Genomic DNA, 23,473 nt, shown 5'->3' with positions numbered 1-23,473 from the left:
CTTGATGGTGGTTGCTGGTTACCAGGCTGTATACAGTAACCAAAATTGATCAAACTGTACACTTAAAATGGCTGAATTTAACTATCTGTAATACCTAATAAAAAGAAATGAGTTGAAGTTAAAAAACCTAGTAAAGTAAAATATAAAGTTACTATATAAAAGTAGTTCATGTGTTAACTACACCATGCCATCACACAACTATTTTGGCTTGAGGCTTTCTAACACGTATTGTGTAAATAATTTCTTATTCTTGTATTAGACAGGAAGCAATGAGGAACAATAATGTGTGTGTATGCTTTTGTGTATATATATGCACATGTAATTTCTATGACTCAGATTGTATATTTTATAGTTCATTATTAATAAAGTTTTAAGTTTATTGGCTTATACAGAATATTTTTTCCAGGTGTCTCTAGGTATCTATGATTACCTTTAAACTAAACTTTTACTCATCAATTGAATCATCATCCAAGGAGCCAACTTTTCATGTCTTAGCAGTCAAGTCTTACTTCTCATGTACCTTCTTGAGTGAAGATTTTTATAAATGCTTTGGCTTAGTTATAGTGAAGAGAATTCTATACTGTGGAATGTTTACTAACAAAAAACTTTATTATTTTTGAAAGAAGATTTAGGCTGTCTCTAATTTTTGTTACATTAGCAATACTACATTATTATGCTTCTACATAAAAAGTATACTATCTTTAAGTATCTAAAATCTGAAGTTTTTTTTAACTAAAAATAATAACTTGTAGGAAAGAAATTCTGGTGAACTCTCTCCTGATATTTCATTAGATTAATAGGTGTTAATGTGACCTGTAAATGAACATGTGTAAATAATTCTCTTGTTCCCTTGAGGACTAAGGTTTGAGTTCTTTGCTTGATGTTTTGGAATTTTTAAATGAAGTTTGGAAACCCTCTAAACACTAAGTGTCTGAGTGAGAACTCATCAGATTGTTCATTTTGGTTAGTTAGAAGTTACAACATTCACAGGGTTATCGCCACAGTAATAGCATGTCTTTTGTTTTGTTTTTCAGTTGGAATCAACAGGACTAGGCCTTAGTAGTAGTAGACTAAGAACAACTCTAAACAGAATACAAGAGAGCCTTATTGACATGGTAAGTAACCAACTGGAATCAATTCTTTGGGTTTATGTACAATAGAAATTAGCCATCTAAGCAACTATGTATAAGTGTATGTGTACATGTGTACTGAGTGCCGGAGTCCTAGTGTCACACCAGGTGCTCAGGGGAGGTGAAGTGGGGGTTTCTTACAGTCTGAATGGAGAGAAAACATGGAAGAATGTGATACTGGCAGTGTATCCAGTACAAGTTCAAGAGAGGAAAGGTGCATGTGCAAATTTCATGTCAGAGAATGACCGAAGAAGCAAGTGAGACTTGTGCTAGACTTTGATGAACAGGCATGGGCTTCGTGGGAAAAAGAAGAAAGGGCATCCAGATTGAGGTTCAGAGGCTGAGCAAAGGCCTTGAGGTGGGAGCAGGCCTGGCCGAGTTTGGCAGGTCTCTGTGATGGGCACTTGTATGTGCTGCGGAGCTGTGCTGCAGAGTGCTGAGCACCTTTTTATAAATGGCTTCGAAATTCCAGTCTGAGTTTAGTTGGCTGTGTTGTGGGAAGTCTGGATTTTTGACCATGTCACATGATGACATGCATGTTTTAAGAAGACAGGTTAAGGTTGTAAAATAGGGCTGATGCTCTGTAGTGTTTCGGCTGACATAAGCATTTAAGAACATTTTTTTCCTTGTGGTTGGTTACTGTAGCCAGAGATTTTTGTTGTTCAGTACGTTTCTGTGCATCTACATTAACCCCAGGATTCCCCAAATTTTCCTTTGTTCCTTTACTTACCTAAACAAGCATTTTCCTCTTTTCTTATAAGTATAATATTATATGCATTCTTCTGTTATGATGTTTTTATAAAGCAATGTAATCATTCAGGCTTTTAAGAAATACTTACTGAAGTAATCGTTATATGCCAGGCATTTTTGTAGTGCTGGGAATTCATCAGTGCACAGAAGAGGTAGTTCCTGTCTTCTTGGAACTGGTATTTTATTGGGGCAGAGAGACAGATAAACAAATATATAATGTAGTGTCAGATACTTATGTGCTAAGAAGAAAATGAAGCTGAGTGATAGGATGGTGATCTTTGAGCAGAGGTGAATAAAGTGAGAGGTACGTGCCCATATCCCAGGTGAGTGCAGAAAATAACCTGTATCCAGCTCACCATCTCCCTTACCATTTGGACATCTTTTTGCCTTGCACATATTTGGAAATATATACATATGAAAGTGTGTGTGTGTGTGTGTGTGTGTATTTGTAGCACTTGGGCACACAGCATTTCTTCAGTAAATTTTTGTAGTATAAAGAAATAAACTCCAAACTGTGAGTTTTGTTTCTCCTGGCTTAACGTGGTTTATTTCCTTGGCCTTACCCATTTAATCCTGATCTTCATTTTCAGAGTCCAAAGCTCCTTTGACCCAGCCATCTCTCTTTTTTTTTTTTCTTGAAAGTCTTTTGGCTTTCATCCTCACTGGCAGTTAAACTGTGTTTTGATTTTGCTTATCTTGTTTGATACTTTGTATAACCTTTATCATTGCATCTTCCTCTGTTGCTAAAGTTTTTCTTGTTTCTCACTCAGTGCGTCCAGGTTGACGGGCTGTAATTTATCCCTAGAGTCAGTCACTCTGATGTCACTGTCATCTCTGCTGGTTAACTAGCTTCTGGTGGTCAAACCACAGGTCCAGATTTGACCCTTAAGGCGTGGATGTAATGCCTCAGATTTTGTCATCTGAAGTATAGTAAAATAGCATGATCTGGTAAATAATGGACCACACCAGGGGCTCTTTGAGATGAGCTGCCACCCGTATGCTGTTAACAGGGTGTCCGTAGTATCTGTCTGACCAGTTCTGTGTTCATTGGATAAGCTTTCTCCTGAATACCATTGTGTAATAGCTAGATTTAGAAATGTCTTTGTAAAAAGCAGCTACACCTCCATTCCCAAGTAAATATGTCTGTTTTTCTCTTTGGTAGCTTGTCTCTTAAAGGTATCTCTTCTTTACATCCGTATTCTTCCCATCTCTTAAAGACAGCGCTTAGGCTCAGAAGGCTGTGCAGCGATTCTGGCTTGTGAGGTGTGCTGACCTTTGACCCTCTCCATGGTCCTTACTCCTTTGGAGGATAAGCCTCTACAGCAATATATTAGAAGTTGTCCTGAAATTTTCCATTAGTTTTCAGTGTTTTACATGTTAAATTGTTACTCATACTGATAAGCATTGGTTTATTATTTTAGAAAATATATTAGTCATATACTAGACCTTGATGTCAGGTTTTGGTAAGCTGGTGTATTCTTTTTCTTCATTGTGTTCATTTGCATTAAGATTGGCAGAGAACGTTAATTGATTTCTCGTTATTGAGTACATTTGTTTGCTATTAATATATAGCCTAACCAATTTGGAACAACTAGGTTGAAGTAGTATTTTTCCTTTTATTTCTCATAGTGTTAGTCAAAATTTTAACAGTATGTTTTGTTATTTTATTTTCTCCATATTTTCTAAGTTTTGCTTAGCTGTAAAAAGCAAATAGAATCATTATGTTCTTAAGATGCCACCTAAAATTGTTTATCATATGAAGTCAAGGAAACTAAGAAAATTTGTTTGACACAGCAAGTAAGTCTAAGAAAAAGGGTCTGAGAGGGGAAGGGTAGGAAAGGAGCAGGTATAGGTGATAATGGCACCAGAAATGTGACTTTTCACTATCCGCTTGGTGATGCTAAGTGTTTGCTTAAGACTTTTGGCCAACTTTAAATCTTTGATAATAACATATATTTTAAATTGGTCCATAAAAGTTCATAAATATGAATTATCTTAGTAGTAATAATTGGTGGTAGGAAAGGCTAAAAAAATATGATATTCACTTGAGAATAAAGTTTGACTAAGATTTTATTTCTCAATGTCTTCAAAAGGTTTTATATCCTTCCCTGATTTTACTGGTGTAACTAAAACACTGATCCATCTAAGTGAGCTGTAAGCACATACCATTTACCTACATCAGCTTGACATTCGTGTGACTCTTGCTCTCTTCCAGCATTATTTCCCTAGATGTAAACATTGCACTTCAGCCTTTAAGCAGATAATTACCATAATTTTTGTGCCTAAATACCAGTGTTAACTGGGAACAAAGGAAGGCATCCTAATGGAAACCTTTTGAAATGGGGGCAACAAGTCCAGTGGTCTCTGCAAGAAAGAGCTGAGTGAGTAGAGAGGGGACTCAGCGCATTTGAATTGCAGGTAGGGGAGGAGATATTAGGTCCGTGCTTTTGGCTTGTTGGGGACACCCACACATAAACTGCACTCCTCTCAGGCTACATGCGATGGCCTCCCTCTGCCTTCATCACCTTCCAGTTCCATCTCCCTCTCCTATCCCAGATTAACCAGTTAGTATCTAAATTCAAAGAAGCTTTTAGTTTTATAAATATGTTATCTATAGGGTAATTCCTGGTCGTAAAACAATGAAACTCAGAGTAACTCTGTTATTATAAATGTATGGTATTCATGGTTATCCTGGGGCTATTTTGAGTGTGAGATTGTGCAATATTGGCAGAAAGTTCATGGCAGTTTTTGTTAGTTTAATTACAAAATATTTGAAAAGAGTGCGTGTTCGATGCTTGAAAGGAGGCTTTGTTGTACTTGTAGAACATAATGCTTCATAGAAGGAAGCTTATTGGTGCTCATTAAACCTATACAGTATTCGTATATACTGAGTAGATGTCAGCTTCTGACTGAACCTCTCCTTCCATTGGGAACTCATAACCACCCGCAGCAACCCTTCCTGCTTACACTTCTGCCTGGCCGCTTGTGCTTTGTTAGGATGCAGCCAAATCTTTCTTGCTGGGACTGTCTCCTGTTACTCCCATTTTTACCCCACTGGGGCCACTTTGGCTAGCCTAGTAGCCATTTGTCCTAGCCTTCCCAATTCCGTTATTAGTCGTTTGTGTTTCAGAGTTTTAGTTCTCCTCACTGTTCTTTGACTTCTTCTGAGATGGATATTCACAACCTTGAACTAAGCAAATACAGAGTGTATGGGGGGTGTTGGAAACAGAAGGCAAGGAGCTCTGTAATGCATGGACAAGACTCAGGGGTTGCACAATAGTTGGGTAGCTGTCCTTTTTTTTTTAATTGTCACCTGAGAACATGCTTATTGATTTTAGAGAGAGAGAGAAATATCGATGGCTTGCCTCTCATATACTCCCAGCGGGGGCCGAACCTGCAACCTAGGCATGTGCTGTGACCGGGCATCAACCCTGTGACCGGGCATCAACCCTGTGACCTTTTGGTTTATGGGACAATGCCCCAGCCACCTGAGCCACACTGGCCAGGGCTGGGTAGCTATCTTTATTGTATTTTTTTTTTCTCCTTCACATTTTATTCTTTTTTAATTAAATTTTATTGGGTGACATTGCTTAATAAAATTATATAGGTTTCAAGTGTACGATTCTGTGATACATCCTCTGTATGTTGCACTGTGTGCTCACCCCCCAAAGTCAGATCTTCTTCTGTCACCACATATTTGACCTTCTTTACTCCCCTCCTCCCCCTCTGCCTCTGGTAACCACCATACTGATGTCTGTGTCTATGAATTTTTGTTTATTTTTCTCGTTTGTTCATTTGTTGTTCATACTGAATTCCTAAATACTTTGTGGAAGACCAGTGGTCCCTGTAGTGGAGGAGGCAGATGAAGAATAAATGAATATTTCATTTAATGTTAGATTGTGTTGAGTTACGAAGAACTAGGGAAGAAGGGTAGAAAAGGGAGAAAAGCATGTGATTTTGTTTAGGCGATCAGAGAAGGCCTCTCTGAGAAAGTGACATGGAAGTAGATCCCTGAAGGAAGAGTAGGGAAGTGAGCCACCTGGATGGGAGTTTATTTATTCTACAAACATTTATTTAGTGCCTGTTAATTGAACAGAAGCCAGGCACTTTCTGAGAGTTCAGGATACAGCTTGGATGGGGAGGGGGAACAAGACAAAGCTCCCTACTCATATGCAGCTTATTTTCTAGTAGGAAGGGGATATTTTGGGGAAGAATGTTTTAGTTGAGGGGACACGCAAAGACCTTGAAGTGGGATGATAATTGGCCTCTTCCAGCAACAGCAAAGAGGCTGGTGTAATTGGAAGGAAGTCAGCAAGATGGTAATGATAGATGAAACCACAGAGGAAGCCAGAACCTAGATCATGTGGAGCCTTTGGATTTTACTCTTAAGGAAGGCAGGAAGCCATTGAAGAGCTTTAAGCAGAATTGACATGATCTGACTTAAATATTTAAAGGAGAATTACTTTGGCTGTAATGTATAACTGAGAGGTGAGGTGGCTTCTACCAAAGAGTCAGTAGTGGAGGAGATAGTGAGACGTGGTGGCCAGTCTGGAAAACGACAAGTAAACATCCACCAGAATTCAGTATCACAAGCAACCAGTTGGTACCAAACAATATGTGATTTTTTTTTTCAGGAATGGGGTGATGTTTTGTGATGTTTTCCTTTTTTAGTAAAAGGAAATAAATAAAGGAACTGTAACATTGATTAACTTGCATAGTTCCCTTATCCTGATCCTCCCTAGAGAAAGGATAGTTGTCTCTCAACCAACTAAAGAGTAATTAGGGACTGAAAAGAGACAGTATCTCATAGGAAGATAGGGTACAGAAAAGAACTCATGAAGAATAAAACCACTTTCTAACTTGAAAGATTTTATAATGTTTTATTTTCATTTTGCTAAATTTATAAACCTAAGTTATACTCCAGAGTTCAATGCATTTGCTGTCTCTTTTATTCATAAGGAAATCATCAGTGATTTGTGACTATGTAATTGATTTAAAAAGTAATCTACATTTACATTTTAGATTTTTTTATGTGTCTAATTTTTGTGCTTTAATTTTCCTTGATCTTTTAAAGCTCAACACACCCTGCTTTTGGGGCATCCCTTTCTCTTATTCCCATTAACCGCTTCCCGCTCATCAATAATCTGCCCCGACAGACACAGTACAGCTGGTTCTGTTGCAGGTTATAACTATGTTCTAACCCTGCGTCCTTGCCATTATACCAAAGTTACCTTGATTAGGTTTGGGTGTGAAATGGTTAATCACACCATAATTTTGGCATTTACCAGCTTAGGTCTCAAGAAGCAATCTCCTTTCCCTTGTTTACAAGTTCTTGAAGGGCATCTCACTGAGGTCCCTGTGAAGCATCTCCCAGGTCACGAAGGTTCCTCGTGTCGGCCACTTCAGGTCATGCTCAGACAGCAGCAGATAGAGTTGGATTGTTTTCACTTTGTATAGAAAGGGAAGTTCTGGTAGCTAGGATATGTAAGAGGGGAAACAAAAGAACAGGGACCAAATGAAATGTAGCTAATGCATGCCCGAGCGTGGGTTAATTACAGCTCCAGTTTGGTGTATCACATGGTTTATTGCTGTTAGATTTGCTTTTTCAGACTGTGTATGTATGTGTGTTATGTTTTCAGGAAGTTTCAGCCGATCCTACCGCCACGCTCACAGCAGCAGAAGAGAGAAAGGAGAAGGTACCGAGCCCACACCTCAGTCACCTAGTGGTTTTGACATCTGGGGACACCTTGTATGGGCTGGCGGAAAGAGTGGTAGCCACAGAGTCCTTGTAAGTTGTGAGAAATGGTTGCTTTGCCATTGAATATTTAAGAAAGGTTGTCAAAGTAAGCACTACATAATTAGACTTCTAGCTGTATACAAATTCCACTTGTAAATATTGCTTACGTATTTCTGAGAAGTAGGTCCTAAAATAGCTTACCAGTAGATTTTTAAAACTGCATAGTTGGTTTTCAGTTATATAAATGGAAGGAGGGAAATCTTCTAAGTTTCAGTCTTTAGCAACATGATTCTTGCTTTAAGTGAAACTTTAAAAAATCGTGTTATACTTTCTATTTTCCTATTGAGTTGTGATTCTGGAGAAATTGTAGTTACATTGTCAATTTAGTGTTAAACATAGTTGACCCTTGCCATCAGCAGGAGTATTTCCTGACCTTTATAAATCCCCCAGTTCTTAATACAATTGAAGCATGTAACATCTTCATCATATGTAGCCAATTATAACTTAGGAGTTTTCGTGTAGGTAACAAAAAATAGAGGAACAGTGCAGCCGCGGGCAGTCTTGCAGCCGAATGGCTGTTACTCCTGCACACCAGCTTCCCGACCTGCAGCTCATGTCTGTGTCTCAGCCTGTTCAGTCTGTTGTATGTTATGAATGCTTGGACAACTTCTGAAAAGTGTTAGATATTAAATTTGTGAATTTATGGGCCTATTGTATATAATTAAATAGGATCTTTAAAAGCAATCCTTGCAAATCTTTCTGCAATCTTCTGTGTTACCTGTGCTCCTATCTTAACTTGCAAAGCAGCGAGGTTCTACACCTCGATATCCTGATTAGCTATTTGGGAGCCACCCTTCTTCCATTGAAACTCACAATTCAGTGATAATCTCAGCTTTAATTTTTGTGCGGATAAGCAGGTCAAGAGATAGTTCACTAAGGTGGAAAATAATTTTAATTGTTAAGCTTTTGCTTAGAGATCTTAGAGATTGCTTATACTAAAATAGTGGCAGGCTCTAAATCCTATGCTTTGTTTACAAGGTGGGTTATTTGTTCCCTTCAGGGTATTCTTGGCCGAACAGTTTGAATTCCTTCAGCCACACCTGGATGCTGTGATGCCTGCAGTCAAAAAGCCCTTCCTCCAGCAGTTTTATTCTCAGGTCAGAGATGGTCAGTCTTGTGTGTCATTTCACTGGGCAGGATGAGACTGTCGCATATTATTTAGGTGTTTTCAATTTTTAAACTAGTGATCAGTCTCTTAAGTCCTAGGAGAGCTGGAGTAGATTATTTGTTTATTCACTGCTGAATTCCTGTATTAAATACTTATTGAGACTTTTAGTGCAGTGAGAGAGAAGGCCAATTTATTTAAAATATAAGAAGGGAAAAGCAGCAGTGGCAGGAGGAGGGAGGGGGTGTGGTTGGAAGCAGGCTGTCTAGAAAGGTTTGTCTGGCGGAAGTGATGATTCCATTGACCAGCCAGCTGAGTGGGGAGTGTATTCAAATTAAGGGAGGACTTCTACAGAGAGCTGCAGGTGAGGGGGAGCATGGTGCACTGAGCGGCTGAGAACAAGCCAGATTGTGAGAGCAGGGCAGAGGGCTGGCAGAGGGATAAGCATTACTCCCAGCCAGGAGTTGGGCTTGATTCCAGGGGTGCTGGGAAGCTGGGGGAGGATTTGAACCAGGTGAGTGGCATGGTCAGGTGTGTGTTTCAGAGGGTGTGCTTTGGAGGCAGCATGAAGAATGGGCTTTAGATGGCAAGCCTAGAGGCCTGGAGACTGGCTTGAGGGCCCTTAACAGAAATACAGTCAAGAGACGAGGGAGCCCTGAGGTGGGGGAGTAGGGGCCGAAATGGAGAGAAGTGAAACGATTTGAGAAGCATTTGCTAGTCTCCAAGAAAATCTGTGGCTCCTTCAGAGTTGCGGTGTCTGTGTCCTCAAGTTTATTGAATGTCTCAAAATTATGTTTTGAGTGAGACTTTTGCCCTCGAATTAAAGTATTTTCATAATATAAGTCTGCAAATGAATAGTTTTATTTTCAGGTATCATATATACTAGAAATAGGAGCAAAATATTCTTCATAAACCTGATACTTTTAGAAAACATTCCTTTTTATTTCTCTGAAATTTATTTCAGACAGTCTCAACTGCCAGTGAACTACGCAAACCAATTTACTGGATTGTAGCTGGTAAAGCCATTGATTACGAACAAATGCTGCTCCTGATGGCAAACGTGAAATGGGATGTAAAGGAAATTATGTCGCAGCACAACATATATGTGGATGCATTGCTAAAGGCAAGTACTCTGGGAAACATCTTGGTTGAAGACGCTGCTACTAAGAGAACTCTTCTGCGGTTGCAGTGGCTGTAAAGTGGTGAGGTTGTAGCTACAGTACTACCACGTTGTTAGCGTGGTGAGATCGAAGTCCCTGCGTTGGACTATACTTACTTTCCAGATTGTGTTCTTTTAGACTCAAGAATACTTTGTAGCTTTTTGTTTTGCCCACTGATTTTTCACTTTGAGTTGGAGTTTGAGGGGCATGCCTTGGCTGACCGTCATACTATGTAATGTCAGGTGCCGTGGTGTCAGGACAAGAGGATAGTTCCGCAGTTGTGTCTGTTCACTAGCAAGGGCCCATACCATACACCTGATTGTTCTCAGTTGTTTTTTCCGGAAATGACATTACCTTTGCATTTAATGATTTACGTTTATCAGTTTTTCTGAAAAGAACTGTAGTCACTTTTTGAAGACCTATGGCTCACGAGATGTTTATAGGTAGCCTGACACGTCCCAGCGCTGACCCAGGTGCTGGCAGTGTAGTCGTGAGTTAAGGAACTTGTGTGCCCTGCAAAACTAAATTGCCAGAAGAGGGACAGAAGATGGCAGGGCGTGAGCGGAGGAGGAATATCATGTGGTTACTTGTGCTCAGAGGACTCTGGCAACGTGAGAACTGAGGAGAGGCCTGAGGGAAGTGAGGAAATGAGCTATGTGGGTGTCTGAGGTGAGGAAAGAGCATCTGAGAAAATGAAAAGCAGCTTTCAGAAAAATTCTGGTTTTCATTTTTGTCAATGAAAATAAAATTGGCCCTTCTTAGGCTCCTGACTTTACACCAACATTTTGCCTGCTTCCAAGGCAAAGAATAACAGCCCGGGACACTTGGGGACCAGCAAACAAAGCCAGAGAGCAAACAGAGAGAGCAGTGGGGCTCACCCCGTGCGCCAGCTCCCGGCAGCATAGGGCCCCTTTCCCAGCGCCGGGATGGGGTGTGGGCGTCTGTCCCCGACTCAAGGATGTAAGGGTGCCGAGACCAGGTAGCAGCCAGCATCTAGGGGCTATTGGGAGATCTGAGGGACGAGCGGCAACAAGAACGCTCTGTAATTGCCACCCTGGAAGACCTCTGATTTCTGGAGCACCCAGGGGACTTCAGGTGGGAATTTTAATTTGGAATGTAAAAGATAAATGTAATTTACAAATAATCACACTCTCTTTTCTGGACAGTTCTGTTTTTGAAAAGTTGATTGTATTTTTTATGACATGCTACCATGGTACTCAGGGGTACAAGAGAAAAGGAGACTTCGGCACTCAGTGACTATTCATGCCAGAGGAGGCTACTTGCTTCAGTTATTCTTAATTCCAACAATCATTAATACTGTATTCTAAGAAAGAACGTTATAAGGCAGAACCGATGCTCTTCAGATGATTAACCTAAATCCAGTTTTTAGCAGCTTAAAACTTTTGATAAACTTTCACGATAAGTTTTGTTCTATTACTTTTCCAAGTTCAAACCAGTAGGTAAAAAGCACTATGCATTGTTGCCTCAAAAGAACCCTAAGTAAAATGAATTGGTTTTATTAGTCATGTAACAACAAGCATTCTTGCACATGAATTCAGCAGTGAATAGAATGACGTTTTATGTAGTAAGCATATACTTTTATCTTTAAAGCATTAATGAAAACTCGTGACACCCGAAGCAGAGTTTCCTGTAGTGACACATACACACAGCAGCAAATACTCCCCTGCACCGGAGGCATGCAGTGAAGCTGAGGGGCAGTTACTTGTTTAGCTTTTATCTTCAAAAGTCAGTTTAGTGGATTGAAGATGCACTTCTTTTTCATGAATAAGTAAAAGCAATTAACTGTCAAAAATAAATAATCAAAAAATTGTAATTAAGTAGCTAAGGATAACACGAAAATGATTATGTGGTGGCTTGACTGGTGATGCTCAAATTAGTTTTTCTTCCTGTGTGTTATTAGAGTGCCTGTGAGTCTTGACTTGTCAAGCGCTGTGCGCCTTCTCTGTAGAGGACACGGAAGGAAAAAAGTGTCATTTTAAGCCTTCTTAAATTTTGAAATACATTGTCAAGGAAGGATCAACAGCATTTACTTTTGTAAATGATTGTATTTAGATGCCAATAGTCCAAAGGAACGAGAAATACTAGTACATTTATTGAGGGGTGAGCCACCTGCCGATTTTATGTAATTTGAATTATCTAAATTAGTTACATATATTTTTATTTTTAGTAAAGTAGGATCATAAAAGTTGCTTATAAGTAATAAAAAAGTTCAGTTTTCTGTAGGTAATGGAAAATATTTTGTTTTATTTTGTCCATCTTACTAAAAATTTGCAGCTATTATGACTTTCAAATCAGTTACTATATAATAATTATTTACTTTGAAAAAATATGTAGGAAAGAGAATAACTTATCAGATTGCTCTCTAAGAAATATAGCCACAAATTATAAATAGTTCACTCTGAATTGGAAGCTCATTAAAACATTTTTTAAAAACTGGGTCTCTTGAAGATAGTTTAGAAACAGATTGTTCAGGTCCTTTAATCCATTAACTGTAACAGTCCCAGAAAAATATGAGACGTAAGACACTTGAACGTCGTTAGCATCGTTTGATCAGTTGATGACAGTTCCTTGAGATGAACTGTATGTACCTACTCTGTATTACAGCATAACTTAAACAATAAGGAGTTTTTTTAAAAGTATATCAAGTTGAATAAATTTGGCATTATCTCTTTTTGTTTGGTTTGATTCTGAGTCTCTTTAAATTTTTTTTTTTTTTTTGCCACTAAGATGGAAAGCATTGTGGCATTATAATTATATTCACACACAGCCATGACTTTTGTCTTCTTAGGAATTTGAGCAGTTTAACAGGAGGTTAAATGAAGTTTCTAAGAGAGTTCGGATACCCTTGCCTGTGTCTAATATACTTTGGGAACATTGTATACGACTGGCTAATAGAACTATTGTGGAAGGGTAAGTGTTTTGTGAAAGCATTATCTGATTCCTCAGTGATAAATCATAATATATGAATAACATGACATGTTCTCACTAACAGGTGGAGAGAGAAGGTGGAGATAGTGATAAATAGAGGGTAATTCCACAGTAATTTAGGTTAGACTTTGCAATACAGTTAGCCTTCCTGTGCCACCTCTGTCCGTGCTTTCTTTTCTTGCTGGTGACCTAGAACCAGCTCATCGGAGAGTGAGGGATGCAGCAGCTGATGGTTCTCTGAAAGTTAACTAGTAGTTACTGTCGTTATCTGATAATATAATTATGATGATGATGACAACTATTCATGACACTGAGCACTATGTCATTTACTGAACCAGGGACTTACAGGATTAGATTATGAAATCCTAACACACACTCACTTTGATAGTACTATTATTCTCTCTGTTACGTCAGTGAGGGTACCTGGCCTCAAAGTTCACGCTTAAACAGGTTAAATAACTTGTCCAAGTTTACAGTTTTTTTTTTTTTAATTAATTTATTTATTGAGAGTATTCCCATTTTATTTTATTTTTTTCAGTTACAGTTGACAGTCAATATTGTATTCGTTTCAGGTGTGCAGCCTAGTGGTGGGACATTTGCATAATTTACAGAGTGATGCCCCTGACAAGTTCACAGGCTTTAAATACAGGGAAGGCTTATGAACTCCTGATTCTCTGATGGCAAAGTCAGTCCTCAAAGCCGCTATACCACTGTTAATAATATCATTACTATGCCATAGTAAACTGTATAACTCTTTCATATGTTGATTTTGAAGGTCTATCAATAGTAATTTTCTACCTACTCAGAGACTGTGCTTCCTCTGCCCATAACATCTAGAACACAAACAGGAGTCAGTAATACATTCGAAGTATCCCTTACAGCAAACCGCTCTGTCAGAGCCCATCAGAGTGATCTGGAATTATAAATCAATTGGATTTTCACACACTATTTATCTGATTTCTCTTCCGTTCTTATCAGTCACAAAAAAGAAAATGCATTAGGAAGTGAGAAGGTGACAGTGACAAGCTGACAACAGTCAGGCACTCTGGCTTGAAGCCAGCAGTGCTAGAAGTCACAGATGGCTCCGTGTCAACAATCCTGATTGGAATGTTTTTTTTTTTAAACCTTATTTATTACTGTTGTTTAGATCCTCACCTGAGGATGACTTTTTTTTTTTTTTTGAAGAGAGAGGAAGACAGAGAGAGAGACATTGATGTGAGATAGAAACACTGAAACACCGATCCCGTACACTCCCCGACTGGGGCTTGACCCCGCAGCCTAGGGTATGTGCCCTGGCCGGGGGTCAAACCCACAACCCTTTGGCCTATGGGGTGATGCTCCAACCAACTGAGCCAGGGCAAAAAGTATTTTTAATAAATGTGTTTAATAAAGTAGAAAACTGAATAATAAATGTTATATTTCTATATAAACACTTAATTTTTTCACTTTTATTTTTAAAAAATCATCTGGTCACTTTAGTAGTGTAAGTTTAATCTTTTTGAAACTTTCCTTAGGGGAAGTATCTTATTCCTTAGGGTTGGAATCTTTGTGTTTTGTATGATTGAAAGAATGAGACACTGATGAGTAATAAAATGTATGTGACAACTAATACATTCATTCTTATTACTGTTCAACCTTAGAACACACAGTTTCTCAGTAATGTGTGGTGTCAGAATAAGTCTATTAAGTGTTTCATTGTCAGATATATGTGTACACTTTCTGTACTTATATGCTCACACATTTTTAAGGTTTGATTAATATTCATGGGAGAATTATTTCATGTTTTTTCTGTATCAAGTAGTTACATTGTTGAGCAGTTTTATGAAACTAAGATTATGTAGGAGTATTTATAGCTTAGTTTTAGAAATAATTCTTGGCAGCCAGATTAACTGGAATACCAGTTTAACTTTCTTGTAGGTGATTATATTATTATTATCTTTTCTCATCCTCACCTGAGGATATGTTTATAGATTTAAACAGGGGGGTGGGCATCGATGTGAGAGAGAAACATCAGATCAGTTGCCTTCCATGTGCATCCCAACCTGGGGATCCAACCCACAATCTCGGTGTGTGTCCTGACTGGGAATTGAACCTGCAACCTTTTGGTGCATGGGACAATGCCCCAGCCAACCAAGTCACTCAGCCAGGGCTCAGGTGATTATGTTAACTGAGCATGGAAAACAGCAAAGAACCTCAGAAGTTGTTTAGTTCTCTTAGCTTTGTAAGTGAGGAAACTGAGGCCCAGATAGATAAAATGACTGCTGAGTGACAGGGCCTGATTCAAGGCTCATGTGCATTTTCCCCTGTAAATGGTGAATTTGTCCAGTTTTAGATTAGAGAAAAGTTTAAGTACCTAAAGATTTCTTTTTCTAACCATTCCATCATTTATGTTTTTTTTATTATTGTGTATCTTAGATATGCCAATGTCAAGAAGTGTAGTAATGAGGGTCGTGCCTTGATGCAATTGGATTTTCAACAGTTTTTAATGAAACTTGAAAAGCTAACAGATATTAGACCCATTCCTGATAAAGAATTTGTGGAAACCTATATTAAAGCCTACTACCTAACTGAGAATGACATGGAGCGCTGGATCAAAGAGCACAGGGTGAGAGCTGGAAGGGCGTTAATTAAGTTTTTTCCTTTTCCTTTGTTCTGTTTTTGTCTGGTGTATTTCATAATTCAAAATCATGAGGGTTCAGTATAAAGAAACGCTTGCTTTTTTAGCATGAGCTACTTAGACCGTGTCTTTACCGGATTCACACAGTGTCCATGCAGTGCCCTTTGCCTAATGAAATCTTGTGAGATCTCCATGAGCTGTTAACAGTAATTATCTGGGAAGATAGCCCGAGTCTGAACGTTAGCTATATTTATCCTGCAGCGGTTGCAGATATAATCAGGGTCCAGCACAAATAATGCTCCTTTTTTATTACAAGATCATGAGCATGTAAGTCTGTAACATAACAGTATTACACTCAAGCACACCATGTGACATTGTAGGTGGAATTTTCAAATTAAAACTATACATGATTCTACCCATATTATTATCCTACCAGCCACACTCATGCAGGCCTTACTTCTGCTGGACCCTGTAGATAAGTAGAGAAAAATATAATTTGTTAAGCGTTATTTAAGATGAAGTTTTAATACAGTTCAAATCATACATCACTAGAGCATTAATATGGGGAACTTTTCTGTATGATTGTTGTAGCATTTCTCTAGATAGACAGTATGTGAACACAAATTTAATGAAAGTGTGGGAGGTGTTACAATTTTGCCACATCTTATTTCTTCAGTAACTAGAATTCACATTTATTTATGCTATAAACATCATCAGTAAAGGCTATGTAAATTTTTATTTTATTTGACTGGGTACAGACAAAAGGAATTACTTTTATTTATCAGGCTCATCTTTTCTGGTTTCAACATTTTAGAAAAATGAAATGACTGTTAGCCTGGACTATTAGCCTGAGTCTTTTGTACAATACATATGCCCACTTGTAGGTCAGTTTCTGATCTCTCAGAGCAAAGTGGAAATGTACATGCTATTTTCTTTTTTCTTTTTTAATTATCTTATTGTTGTTCAAGTACAGTTGTCTGCATTTACCCCCCCACCAGTCCCCCGCTCCCTAGCCATCCCCACTTCCCTCCCCTAATTCTACCCCCTCCTTGGTTTTGTCCATGTGTCCTGTATAGTTGTTCCTGAAAACCCTTTCCCGCTCCCCCCCCCCATTATCCCCTCCCACCTCTCCTCTGGTTACTGTCAGATTGTTCTTAATATTAGTGTTTCTGGTTATATTTTGCTTGCGTATTTGTTTAGTTGATTAGGTTCCACTTAAAAGTGAGATCATATGGTATTTGTCTTTCACTGCCTGGCTTATTTCACTTAGTATAATGCTATTTTCAGTGATTTCAGAATTGAGAAATGTGCCAGCACTTTAGTCCCACTGACCTCCGACCTTTGAGAACCAGAATGCTCAACCAGGTGCAGGTGGACTGCTGAATGTTGTCAAGATCCATTTAGCAAAATGAGTTGTAATTACTTCGGGGTTGGTACTGAGGAAGGAGTTTGGGGAAAGGTTTCAAGGAGCTGAGGAGCAAAAGCATCAGCTCTTAGATATCCATTATTTGATGTTTTCCTCTTTTAGTGCAGTGGACTAAAATTTTTAGTTTGGTATTTTGGAAGAGCTTTAACTCAGTGAAAATTTCCCAGCAAGGGAACTGTCCTGTCTTAAAGGGAACTCCAGTTCCATAGTGTCTAGTCTGGTACGGGGTGACCGTTGTACTCGTTCTGTGCTGGCTGGTTACTTAAGAGCATCCACCTGGTATTGACAGGTGCTCTCAGAGGTCAGGTACACAACCTGAGTAGTTTGCTGAGCTTTTACAATGAACTCTTTCTTACATTTTGAAATTGCACTATCTTTAGTGGTTACATCCAGTACAGACGTGTTCTTTTCTTGTTAGGTGATCACCACAACCCTCTCTCCGTGTTTGAACTCGTGATGTTCAGCCTCCAGAACCACATCAATATGCAAAATGTTCTGTCGGGTCCCTGTTCTTTCTCATCCTAGCAACCCCATTATCTGAAATTCAGAAACCAAGTAGATTTGTACATAGAAAGTACTTACAGTCTTAATTTTACTTACTAGCTACCAATGAAAATATGAGAGTTCAAAAACCAGTAGTTTTTTGATCTTTGTTACCTTCTTCATTTATTGTATCTGAGAAGAGTAGTGGTTCTGTGATTGGAGATTTGTGTCTTTTATATACAATGTTTGCACAGTGTCAAGTGTTGGAAAATACTTACGTCAGTGGCATTTTAAAATTTGAAATGCCAGTGTATACTGATAATAACAAAGACTGTCACAGAAATAAGTATAAAGTGTATGATCTTAAACATAACCAAAAGCATAGGCATGTCAGATTATCTGCCATGTTAAGAAGATTCTAGTCCTTCCCATTGCAAATGTATGCCCCCTTATTCCCTGTTATCACAGCTCAGTAAGCAGTGTGTCTTCCATGTCACCACTGTAATGTCCACGGCTTGTCCCTGGTTTGTAGCTCTGCGTAACTGTCTGCTGGGACTGAACGCCTGTCCGTCCTTCCATTGTGGTGATCTGATACATGTCTGGCGGTGTACTGAGTTTGGGTCTTCTCTTTTTTGAGCAGGAGTATTCAACGAAGCAGCTGACCAATCTGGTAAATGTTTGCCTGGGATCCCATATTAATAAAAAAGCAAGACAGAGACTTCTAGCAGCTATAGATGATATAGACAGACCCAAAAGATAATGAACACAGTTGTTCTTCCTCAACGCCACTGGTCTTCTCTCAGCATACGTGACGTGGAGACCAATTCTTCATGCCCCCCTGACAACTGTCTGCTGAGGACACTTCGTGCATGCCCCCCACCTGGCAGGTGGGAACCGCTGGAGTTTGTGTGGTGTTCTGAAATGACTTCTCTGTGCTCTGGTCTCTCCTCCTCAACTTTGAGTCTCATTTGTTGTGTTCCTTTCCTGAAAAGATACTATTGCCTTGTTCTAACTATTGTTACATGATTACTATTGCACATTTTACTGAAGAATGGACTGGAAGTATACCATTGCAGGGAACTGTGACAATATATTCATAGGCAGTTTTTGGAGAATGAATTTATGTTGACATTTTTCTACCCTCTGACTTGGTTCTTAATAATATTATTATTATTATAATATTAGAGGGTTAATGTACAGTACCTTCTGATTATGAACACTGCATGAGAATTGAGAAGTACATGTAAGCAAATAGTTGAAAAATCAGTACATTTTCTGTGTTTTCAAATGTGGAAATTTGCCAGGTTTCATTTGGTTATAATACAGTGATCACAAATGATAACATTTAATAAATGCTATACTCCAACATGACTGGCCTGCGTGACACTGTATTTTGATACTTTTCCACAGCAGCCAGATTTCATGAAAGTACAATGGAATTTTCTTTACATGTTCTAATAGTCATCTTATATCCTGAAACCAATGGTAAAAAGGGATTTCACAATGTACCTTTTCAGTGCCCGAAGAGCACGCAGAATAGTGATTGTGGGTTTTTTTTAAAAAATACGGGACATTTTTGATACAAGCTTTGTTCTTTCAATTCCACCTTTGTCTTAGAACAGCAACACCTGTCTTAGCTGGCTCATGGGAAGAACTGCCTGTTAGTGAAGCGTGACTATAGGGTCATTGGTTCGCCTTTCTTAAATACCTGCTTTGTATGACAAGTGTAACGATGTGAAGTTAGCCAGTGATAGTCTTTGGAACTCAGAACTGTGTATTGTTCCTCTAAACTTGGCTTTGGAGTCAGGGATTTTCTACCAACATACAGGGGTTGGTAAAAGTAGATTTACCATTGTAAGTATGTGAAATGGAGTTTATCCTTTGTTGTTGTTTACTAATTATTGTATGTTATTTTCCATATGAACTATTGTAAACCTGCTTTTGCACCACCCTGTATGTGACATAAAAATCCATTTCCCATGCCAACTGTTTGATAAGGAATATTTTGCATGTTCTTTCTGACTGGAGAGTAGAAGACGTCTAAGCTTGTGTGGCGTTGGTCCAGGATTACTGGACGTGACCTGTAGCATCAGTAGCTCACTGAATCCTGAAGCATCTCCTGTGAGTCTTCTGGGAGCTGAGATGTGGACACGGTGGGCAAAGGGTGGCCCAGCACGGAGACGACCGGGAGATGATTGCCATCGCCGTCCCTCAGCCCCAGCAGATGCCCAAAACCAGCACAGTAGAGGGTGTCTGTGTGTGGACTAGACTGTGAACTTGGAAGGTAGCAGTTGTCTGTATTCAGCCACTTGAAGAGAACAGACTTGAGAGAAGCTCGGTCCTGGTGTTTAAATGCCATGTTCAGCCAACACATAAAGAGCTAATCAGTCTTGTTTATTTCTCAGTTGATTAGGAAGTGCTTATTTCTTCTTTTTTACATGGATTTTATAGTTGCTTCCCTTAATTTTTAACTTTAGTTTACTCTACATCATCCTACAAGGAAGGTAGGATGTTTTCCAGGGTGATAGGAATCACTAGTCAGACCTTTTTAAATTTTTTAAAAGATTTTATTTATTTTTAGAGAGAGGGGAAGGGAAAGAGAGCAAGAAGGAGAGAAACATCAGTGTGTGGTTGCCTCTTGTGCACCTCCCCCCGCCCCACCCCCACTGGGGACCTGGCCCGCAACCCAGTCATATGCTCTGACTGGGAATTGAACCAGTGAAGGGTTTGCAGGCCAGGCTGAGCCACACCAGCCAGCGCCTTTTTTAAAAATTATTTTTAAAGATATTTAGAGAGAGGGGAAAGGAGGGAGAGAACCATCAGTGCCTGAGAAATACATGGATCTGTTGCCTCTCGTATGCCCCCAACTGGTGACCTGGCCCACAGCACAGGCATGTTCCCTGACTGGGAATCAAACCGGCAACCTTTTGGTTCACAGGCTGATGCTCAATCCACTGAGCCACACCAGCCAGGGCAATAGTCAAACCTTTTAACTTACCCACACTTTGCTTTCTTCATCTTCAAAATAAAAATGACATCTTATTTCTGCTTTTTGAAAAAATTATTTTGTGCATTAAAAGGTAGCTCCATAAGTATGAGAAAAAAATCAAAACAATAACAGGAGATTAGAATCATGAAATTACCTAATAGCAGATTATGAAGTTATATTGAATTATGACCATATAACATTTTGTGAAACTGATTTTAAGATAAATAGAATTGAAAAGCTTGAAAATGTAAATGGAATTATACATGTTTCAAAACTTTACTGTTACAAAAAAATTTCTTTTCGTTTCTGAGTTTTTCTTAACTTTGACATTTTATATGAAAGTGTCTTGCAGAATTTCAGATGTTAGGGTGATAGGAGAGCATGGTAAATTATTCCCTGAGAGAGAATGATTATTGCCACACATACATTGTCGTGCATTAAACAATGCTAAGGAGATAATGCAGGACGATTTGAGTGAGCTAATTTGCTTCAGTTTATTAATATAAAACCTGTAGAGATCTTATAAGTCCATTTGGACAAGGAAGCTCATCTGCTGAATTTTCAAAATGTAGTAGAATCTCTCTTGAAGCCAGGACCACATGGTACTTATCACATCTTTAAGCAGAGTTTCCTTTGAAAGTTTTTATTTAGCTAAATGCTAAAGTGAAACTTTAGATTAAATAGCTTTTCATTACCCACTCACTCGAATGTAGTCATAAAACAGGCTTATAATTCAGTTTACTTTGAAAGCATAGTTATCTTTTGTAATGAAAAGTTGGACCTAGAGATGATATGTAAGGTGTGCTCAGCAAAACAAATTGTTCCAGGGGGAAATATTTATATTTGATATTTATTCTTTGGAATAATTTTAATGCAGACTTAGTTGTTAACAAAATGTTATATTTAACTCTTGACAATGACAAGAGAATTATTAAGAGTCTGATGTAAACTTTGTAAATATAAGACCCGTACAGCTTTTTACAGATTTTTTTATTTTTATGAAAAATATATGCTCAACTCTTCTCACCCACAAATTTTTAAAGATATGAAATAGTGTAAGCTGCCCAACTCGCGCAAGGACAAAACTGCGTCGGATTTCATACATGAGAATTCTTCACTTGTTCACAATGAACAGAGGAAAGTAGGTCATTCGCTCTGGTAATGCTTTGCTTGATCACATCTGTGAATATTGCTAAGTATGCTTGCATCATTTTTTAAAAAGTTGAAAACAAAACCGCAACTAAATATTCTCTTTCACTTGGTAGGGATGTTGGGGGCAGGAACTTGGGGAAGAAGGATAACTAGTCTCCCTCTGGGATTTCTGTACTTTAAAGATAGAGCGTACTGAGCACGTTTTTGTTTTGTTTTCTGTTTTTGATGAAGAACCATTTTTGTTAGTTACTTCGGTGATCAGTTCTTGATCTCAAGACTGAGAAGACTCTGTCCTGCTGAGATTTCCAAATTTGCTCTTTGAGGAGTTTTTTTTTTTCATTCAGAACTGAGCTGTTTAATCCTCAATGGGGCTTTTCTTGATCAACAACCTATATTTTATTCTTTTTTTTTTTTAAATTAGCCCTGGCTGGTATAGCTCAGTGGATTGAGTGCCAGCCTGAGAACCAAAGGGTTGCTGGTTTGATTCCCAGTCAGGGCACACGCCTGGGTTGCAGACCGGGTCTCCAGTAGGGGGTATGCAAGAGGCAACCACACATTAATGTTTCCCTCCCTCCCTACCTCCCTTCCCCCTCTCTAAAAATAAACAGAATCTTTAAAAAAATTAAATGTATTGGGGTGGCATCGGTTAATAAGACCGTATAAGTTTCAAGTGTATATTACATTTCTGATACTTGATCTGTATATTGCGTTCTGTGCCTACCACCCAAAGCCAAATCACCTTCCATCACCATATATTTGCCCCCCCTTTACCCTTTAATACTCTCCGCCCCATGCTGTTGTCTGTTCAGTTTTATTCCCACATGAGTGAAATCATATGGTTCTTAGCATTTTCTGACTGATTTCACATAGTATAATATTCTCAAGTCCATCCATGGTGTCACAAATGGCAGTATTTCATGTTTTCTTATGGCTGAGTATTACTCACAGTATATATGTACCACATCATCTTTATCCAGTCCTCTCTGGAAGGACACTTTGTCTCCATGTCTTGGCACCATAAATAATGTTGCAGTGAACATAGGGTGCATATATTGTTGCGAATAAATAAATGTTTTTAAATTTTTCACGTAGATACCCAGAAGTGTTTCTGGGTCATATAATAACTCTATTCTTAGTTTTTTGAGGAACCTCCATACATTTTCCATAGTGGTTGTACCAGTTTACATTCCCAGCAGTGAATAAGGGTTCCCTTTTCCCCACAACCTGTCCAACACTTGTCATTACCTGTCTTGTTGACTACAGCCACTCTAACAGGTGTGAGGTGGTATCTCATGGTCGTTTTGATTCGCATTTTTCTAATAGCTAGTGAAGTTGAGCATCTTCTCATAAAGAACCTGTATTTTACTGTTTCTTCCCAACCCCTTGACTCTTGATTCTGCCTATCAGTAACCAAAAGGATTTATGTTTTAAAGAAAAAACATTTTCGTAATTGAATAACATTTCTGTACTGAGGGCATTTTTGTCCAACTAGCATACTAATAGCATACTAACCATTGCCTTAAACAGAGGGGGCGTTTAGTCGGGGCTTCCGTTTCAACAGCGGTCACTGGAGTCTACACTGAAGTGTGATGACGGCCTCAGGTAACCATTGCAAGACAAGTTTTTGCTGACTCCCTGCTGTCTACTTACTTGTCTTACGCCTGCATCCTAATCACAGTTCTACCTGGCTGCACCCCTGAGTCTGGAGAAGAGGTCAGGGCCGTAGATGAGACACAGAGAGCCATTACTATACAGCATAAAGCCAGAGCTTGCCTTAGGGGGCTGAGCGGAAGAATCGTATTAGGCCTGTGAATAAGGAATATTGGTCACGCAGGTTTGGTCCCTTCAGGGTTGCCATCTGCCTTGCAGTTGGGCTCAGGACAGTTTCCACATCACACGGAGTGGGTAGGGAATA

At 38.9% G+C, this 23,473-nt stretch overlaps 1 protein-coding gene across 1 annotated transcript in view; it reads left to right on the top strand.

Annotated features, from left to right (window-relative positions):
• VPS50 (VPS50 subunit of EARP/GARPII complex) overlaps nt 1–20,852 on the top strand; it is a 110,783-nt gene extending 89,931 nt beyond the window's left edge. The window contains exons 22-28 of the mRNA XM_024577154.4: nt 1,035–1,115; nt 7,520–7,668; nt 8,678–8,774; nt 9,747–9,905; nt 12,752–12,873; nt 15,307–15,496; nt 18,058–20,852. Coding sequence (XP_024432922.2) covers nt 1,035–1,115; nt 7,520–7,668; nt 8,678–8,774; nt 9,747–9,905; nt 12,752–12,873; nt 15,307–15,496; nt 18,058–18,177 — 918 coding nt within the window. The 3' untranslated portion in view covers nt 18,178–20,852. The remainder of the gene's footprint in view (nt 1–1,034; nt 1,116–7,519; nt 7,669–8,677; nt 8,775–9,746; nt 9,906–12,751; nt 12,874–15,306; nt 15,497–18,057) is intronic.
• Nucleotides 20,853–23,473: the final 2,621 nt, after the last annotated feature.

Source organism: Desmodus rotundus, chromosome 6 (genome assembly GCF_022682495.2).
Source record: "Desmodus rotundus isolate HL8 chromosome 6, HLdesRot8A.1, whole genome shotgun sequence".
Taxonomy (NCBI): domain Eukaryota; kingdom Metazoa; phylum Chordata; class Mammalia; order Chiroptera; family Phyllostomidae; genus Desmodus; species Desmodus rotundus.
The sequence above is the reverse complement of the archived record's forward strand: the minus strand, read 5'-3'. Positions and strand labels throughout refer to the sequence as shown.